Here is a 7,248-nt window from a genome sequence, read left to right as displayed (position 1 = left end):
CTGGACGATCTAGACTTCGCAGATGATCTGACTCTTCTATCACACACGCAACAAAAAATGCAGGAAAAGAGGACCAGTGTAGCAGTAGCCTCAGTAGCAATAGGTCTCAATATACACAAAAGGGAAAAGCGAGATTTTCCGATACAATACAGCGTGCACCAATCGAATCACACTTGACGAAGAAGCTTTGAGGGATGTGAAAACCTTCACATATCTAAGGAGCATCATTGATTAACACGATGGATCTGATGCAGATATGAAAACGCGGATCGGCAAAGCAAGAGCAGAATATATATATACAACTGAAGAACATCTGGAACTCAAAACAATTGTCAACCAACACCAAGATCAGAATTTTCAATACAAATGTCAAGACAGTCCTACTGTATGGGGCGGGAACTTGGAGAACTACGAAAACCATCATCCAGAAGATACAGGTGTTTATTAACAGTTGTCTACGCAAGATACTTCGAATCCGTTGGCCAGACACTATCAGGAACAAGTTACTGTGGGAGACAACAAAACAGATTTTAGCAGAGGAAGAAATCAGGAAGAAGCGCTGGAAGTGGATAGGACACACATTGCGGAAAGCACCCAACTGCGTCACAAGGCAAGCCCTTACATGGAATCCTGAAGGCCAAAAGAGAAGAGGAAGACTAAGGAACGCATTACGCCGAGAAATGAAGACAGACATAGGAAGAATGAACAAAACTGGATAGAATTAGAAAGGAAGGCCCAGGACAGAGTGAGTTGGAGAATGCTGGTCGGCAGCCTATGATCCATTGGGAGTAATGGGCGTAAGGAAGTAAGTAGGTAAGATATGCGACGGTATACACGACTGTTTATTATCCATAAACACCTTTCCACCCCAACAGCATTGTTTCAGGAAGGGTCACTCCTGTATAACCAAACTACTGACTACACTGGACAGATGGAAAACCATCATTCATCTCAAGGAGAAGGTTGTAATCATTTACTTTAATTTCTCAAAAGCTTTTGATAGGGCTAATCATATATGTCTTATCAATAAGCTCAAACAATTAGGTGTCAAATCACCTTTAATTGGTTGACTCACTTCATGACTGAATAATCGACATTTTAAGGTCAGGCCTGACTTCACTTTCTCTCAGGTTATGGAATGTCCTAGTGAGGTCCCTCAAGGTTCAGTACTAGGACCTCTTCTCTTCTTGATTTATATAGACGATCCTCCACAGCAGGTGTCGTCAGGTTTATTACTTTTCACTGATGTGAAACATTCTAGAGAGAAGTATGCAACCGAGAGGATAAACTGGTACTTTAGAGGAATCCGACTCGACTTAAAAGTTGGGCAGATGACAACGGGTCTACCTTTTACACTTCAAAAAGTAAAGTAGTCCATCTGAGACGTGTTGCAGACTACGAACACAATTTAGCTAACCATCTTCTAGAGGTGTCTTAGGTTGAAAAAGATCTAGGAGTGTAGGTACCCTACGACTTGAAGTCTTACACTAACTGCAACAAAATTACCTTCCAAGCAAATCTCGCATTGTTAACGTCGAAGAACATTTTTGGGAAGTTCGACAGATGAACATTTAGCTTAATCTTCAACAGTTTTATTCGTCCCCTTCTAAAGTACAGAAAAACAGTATTCCCGCCCCACACCAATGAATAAGGATAAGGACACTCTGGAACGTATCCAACGGCGAGTCCCGAATTCAGTTCTGGGACTCAAACTAATATCTTATGAAGAGCGCTTTCAATTACTGAACCTTTACTCGTTGGAGTATAGGCGCCTAAGAGGTGCCCCTCTGATGACTTATAGCATCGTAAACATTTCTGGGTATCCCCTTAAACACCTACTTAAGCTTATTTCCAAAATGAAACTTAGGGGCAACACCCAAAAACTGGAGACTCAACACAACAGGACGGAATGCAGGCATATATTCTATTCTTTAGAGGGTAGTCATATTTTGGAATTCGCTACCAACTGAGCTATTCAAAGCGGCTTCCCAGAAGTCCCTTAAGAGGAAACCTGACATATTCTTAAGGACTAAGGACAGTATATCACTGTAATTTACCAATATTTTTATTCTTTTATAGTTAAAAATACCTAGGCTTCTGCCTGCAGGTGTTGACGATCTACTACCAATAGATATGGAAGCCCGTTAAGCGAATGCTTCTTCCATTGCGTGCAAAACCATTGAACCATTTACATCGTCAGTGTTATTCAATACTAAGTATCAGCGGCATCCTTAGTTGTTTCGAGTACTTAGAAATAATTCCTCACCTGATATATTTCATCTACTTTATTACTAGATCGGGAAAACACGAGAAACCATGACAGACGGGTTCAAAAGCTATGAATAAACAGAATACATATGCCATCAATGTTTTCGCACCGAGTCATCAACTCTTGGGAGCTTCTAACCGAAGTGGTGTACTCACATTCAGTTGTCTCATTCTGGAGAAGACTAGATACTCGCAGTAGATTACTAGCAAAAAGCCAGAACAGGCCATCAGCCTCATGTGGTCAATGCAAGAATCTGAATCAAAAGATAAATTGTATATTGAATGTAAAAACTAGATAGCCTTGGGTAGCAGTAAACACAAGTAGATCTTAAAAGTCAAGTCATGGCTTACTGTCACATCCATGAGTCATGGCACCTAAGTTGGGTTATTGGAAAGTCAAAGGCGTGAGTATGTTATTTTAAAAAATGAAGATTCTGCATTTATTTTACATTGCTGGAGTCCTAGTGGGGTTCTAATATCGTGCACGACGACAAAACATTCTGCTATATATATATATATATATATATATATATATATATATATATCGTAACGTCTTTTCCTAGGACTAGTAGCTACAAATATAATAAATTATTTTACACAAAAATAGGCGGGGTTGATTCATTCATAATATACTCTGATTAGTCAGATCTTACTCCTATCATAGTTCACTTTGATTATAAGAACCTCCTTTTTTTTAAAGACGAGCGAAAATATGTCAAAAACTTGCATTCTTTCAAGAAATCTGTACATACTCCTATTTTGTCCCAAAGTTGATAGATTTAGGAAGTTTTGTTTCTTCTTTTGTCTTTGCCCATTACTTTGTTGATTTATTACGATTCTGAAATGCGAAATGATCGACGCATTTCCCTGGTTATTTTTAATTACCTGAGTTCGATTATGTGACGGCACTCTCAAGAGTTTGGACAAAGTTTTCTGACGAATAGTCGGACTCAACGTGGTGTTGTAAATGGATAACGCCATTAAATATCAGTAAACCAGCTGGGTTTCATTACCAGTTACTTATATATTGGGTCATGCTGTTTTGCGATGTTTACAGTAATTTCCAAATGCAATTATTTGGAAGATTCCCCGAATACTTTACGCGGGCTGTGCCAACGGGTGACACTGTACATTAGTAATCTGCATTCAAGTGAAAGAGAAGAGACTTCCGGAACTCGTATAAGAATGACGTAACAGTGAAATCCCCAACAAATCTAATTGTTCATTCGGTTGTGTGCCGAATAAATTCACTGAATATCAATCAAAGAAGTTATTAAATTGAATAATTGTTACTCCTACACAAAACCACCGAAAATTAATTCGATCGAATATGATACTGAACAAAGTGACAGGAGATCACGATGTAATAATGAGCACAAGTTGATGTTATGCTGAAAAATATCACACTAAAACAATCAAAGTCGAATGGTCAGAAATCAGATTGAACTAATACAAAAGTCAACTGGATGAAATATATTTAAAATTGACTTATAACCTTTCACTAATTTTCTCACTATAAAATAATATTTAAGAATCTAAAATCCTCAACACTGTTCAATCAATGTTTCCAGCCCAGATTCTAACCATTGGTTCATAAGTAAGAATTTGGGGCTAGCAAAGATTTTCTGTTATGGTAATTAAAATGCTATTTATGTAGAAAAATATAGAGAAGTTTTAACCGATCCCCGACTTATTTCTTTGACGTTAACAAAACAGTTCTAGTCTGAGTTGTCAAAGGTAAATGCTTAAAAATATTACGGATATTCAGAGCTTGACATCGCTGTTGTCTGTAACACCCAGTCAAACCCAAAGTTAGGAATAAAGTGGTTCGAATATATATTTGTAAGGTAATGTGTGTGTAATCTAAACTGACTAGTTGTTATGAGGGATACGTAGCACTGCGTGTTGTTGACGGAGCAGCTTCAGCTAAGTTTCCAGTGAAACTAATGAGATCAACATCAATGTCGAAGAGTTGCAGAGTTATTTGTTTTGGGTATTTATTTACAGCTACATGTTTAGTGGAGGCTTAGTGTGAAAGCACTTTTTCTGTTGCCCAACTAGTCGTTCCCAATTATAGCAATTCATATGATAAACTCATTTTGTCGGTAAAAATTATCTAGTAATAACATACTTTGGTATACAAACAAATAAATTTGATATGCTTTTCACGTTTGGGATCAAGCCTTCGCTTATCAAGACATTAAAAATCATTGCTGATGACAAGCTTATAATCGCCGAAAAATTAGTACACTTTGTTACTGACGTATTTAGCTTTTATTTCTTAAAAAGGTAATCATTCTAATATGAAATCCTTCTAGTTTCGTTTAAGACATGCAAAAACAGTTCTACTCGTGATAAACAGCAATAAATTTCTCATATTTTAAGTCAAAATTCTATACCAATAGTACTAATGGTAAGATTCGACTCTACAGATTCGTAACTAAAAAGTATCTTCTTGCTTTAAATTCACACCCTGATGTGATTATATCGTTTTCTAGAAGTTTCATAAAGACAATTGTTTCTCATAGAAAAATGAAACTCTTTGGCTTTTAGTATGCCATTTAACATTCTAAATTTTCATTTCCATGCCAAGTTTTCGTAGGCTGATTATGAAATCAACTCAGGTTGAATAGATGTTCTGATATTTTTTGAACTATACCAGACGTTCATGTATTCCCCTAGTCTTGTTCTGAATGTGACTTCATTTACCGACCACCAGTTTACTCAAATAGTTTTTGTAACTTTCATGTTATCATTCACTTAGTATTACTTATTTGAATCTTCCCATTGATGTTTAGGACTGCAACTGGTCAGTATCTTATTGGCATATGTGCATACTGCTCGTATTGCCTCGATATAGCCTTATTTCACAAGCGTTGAAAGCTGGCGAGTCCCAAATAGGACGAAACGCGCGTCCTGGATTCCACTGCTAGCCACCATCCATCTTTGCTTTCATGTTATCATTTAATTAGTTTATGCATCTGACAAATGATAATAATTATGCGCTGTATTTATGTACATAATTTAAAAGCTTCTTTACTGTTTAGCTTGTACAACCAACTCGACTTCTTTTGGAACACCTTGAAGAAACTTATGAGGAACGTGCGTATGATCGCAATGAAATCGATGCCTGGAGCAACGATAAATTTAAATTAGGCCTGGAGTTCCCAAATGTAGAACACCTATTTTACTGCAATAATTTAATTGTCTAGCTTCCTTATTATATTGATGGTGATTTTAAATTAACACAATCTATGGCTATCATACGTTATATAGCTGACAAACACAACATGTGTAAGCTAAAATAATAATCTATGTTCTCAGTGGGGGCTTGTCCAAAAGAACGTGCGGAAATTTCGATGCTTGAAGGAGCGGTTTTGGACATTAGGATGGGTGTTTTAAGAATCGCATACAATAAGGAATATGTGAGCAAGGATTAAAATTCACTTATTTTAAGGAAACCCTCAAAGTTGATTTTCTCAACAAACTTCCTGGGAGGCTGAAAATGTTCGAAGATCGTTTGTCTAACAAAACTTATTTGAACGGTAATTGTGTAAGTTATCAAATTTTATTCATTTGACCTTCAATTCATTGTTCTATTTGTATCTCCCTGGTCTGATAAGCGAACTCCGATAATCTTATGTCTATGATCATGTTTCGGCGTAACAGGATACGTAGGTATATATTTCACAAATTCCAGCCTTAATTTTCCACATGTGTGAGTAAACCGAAAATGACGAGATAAAAACCCACTATATTAAGACAAAATAATTAAGAAAATGCTTGAAATGAAAATAAAGGGAAAGAATACATGTTTCCACATCAGCAGACCGATTTCGAGCTAAATCACAGAAATTCTCCAACCTGTAAGTCATTCTAACATGAGAGCTTTGTGGTTGCTAACAACGGAAAAAAGTTTAGTAGTACCTAACTAGTAATTCACTCATATACATTGCTCACATCACTAGGATAGACTTATTTCCGGATTAAAAGTTTATGTTTATAACAAAGCAATGCAATATTTAGCTTATACTGACTATCATGGTAGTCATATTACTAAATGAGCTCTAAAAAACAAGTATAGTCACTTTTTCGAGTTCTTATGACCCCTTTATCTTTACAGGTAACTCATCCTGACTTTATGTTATACGATGCCCTTGATGTGGTTTTATACATGGACTCACAGTGCTTGAACGAGTTTCCAAAATTAGTTTCTTTCAAAAAGTGTATTGAAGTAAGTTCGTGATAAAGTGTTTTTACTTCTCATCTGATTCGACGGACTCTCACCTACTTTTTTCTCTTTTAAATCAGGATTTACCACAAATCAAGAACTACTTAAATTCTAGCAGGTACATAAAATGGCCTCTGCAAGGTTGGGATGCTACGTTTGGTGGTGGAGATACTCCTCCAAAATAGATTAACAGTAAATCTGGTAAATAACATAAAAAGCCTGTTATATGTTTACTAAATAAAAAATAACAATGAAATTCTGGACTGCTCTTTTTTGTATGGAAATATTATAGTGTGCATAAAAGCTATAGTACCCAAAAAAATAACCCTGTCATTTAATCATATGTATGCACCCTGAGTATTTATTGATACAAGTCAAAACAGATTAATATCGAAGTCAAGAATGGCGTTGTATTTCGTAAATTTATTGCAAACATGTGCCTAATCATCACCAGCCCTGACACAATTGGTAACTGGTGCTAGAGTAAGGTGGAAAAAAGCTAGGGACGGACAAACCAAGACATAATTTCAACTCATGAAACCATCACTTGTTAAGCTGAGTTGTGTTATTATGTGTACACTAATTGGTTGGTATATGTATATTGATCGTGACTTTAAAGTGACATAGTTCAAAATCAGTCACAGTGGTGTAGGTGCGCTCATTTCCCAACCTACCATAGGTCTTGAAATTCATTATAATTCCATGTTTCTTATTGTGTAATTTTGTCCCGTTCCCTCAAATCATATTCA

At 36.4% G+C, this 7,248-nt stretch overlaps 1 protein-coding gene across 1 annotated transcript; it reads left to right on the top strand.

The window, feature by feature from the left end:
- Window positions 1-2,635: 2,635 nt before the first annotated feature.
- Window positions 2,636-6,752, top strand: Smp_163610 (26 Kd glutathione-S-transferase, Sm26, putative). Its single transcript, XM_018790938.1, has 7 exons — window positions 2,636-2,672; window positions 5,316-5,441; window positions 5,481-5,562; window positions 5,593-5,693; window positions 5,726-5,821; window positions 6,392-6,502; window positions 6,580-6,752. Exons 1-7 carry the CDS (start codon window positions 2,637-2,639, stop codon window positions 6,682-6,684), a joined length of 657 nt encoding a protein of 218 aa, XP_018645947.1. The 5' UTR covers window position 2,636; the 3' UTR covers window positions 6,685-6,752.
- The last annotated feature ends 496 nt before the right edge of the window (window positions 6,753-7,248 follow it).

This window comes from Schistosoma mansoni (genome assembly GCF_000237925.1).
Source record: "Schistosoma mansoni, WGS project CABG00000000 data, supercontig 0013, strain Puerto Rico, whole genome shotgun sequence".
NCBI classification, from domain to species: Eukaryota; Metazoa; Platyhelminthes; class Trematoda; order Strigeidida; family Schistosomatidae; genus Schistosoma; species Schistosoma mansoni.
Note: the sequence above shows the minus strand (reverse complement) of the source record. Positions and strands in the feature narration are given on the sequence as shown.

Bases quoted from the DNA above. Each gene is read 5' to 3' on its own strand.
- Smp_163610 (XM_018790938.1), top strand. From the start codon at position 2,637: ATGGCACCTAAGTTGGGTTATTGGAAAGTCAAAGGC. The intron at 2,673-5,315 runs GTGAGTATGTTA...TTTACTGTTTAG, and splicing joins GTTATTGGAAAGTCAAAGGC to CTTGTACAACCAACTCGACT. The intron at 5,442-5,480 runs GTAGAACACCTA...TTAATTGTCTAG, and splicing joins TAGGCCTGGAGTTCCCAAAT to CTTCCTTATTATATTGATGG.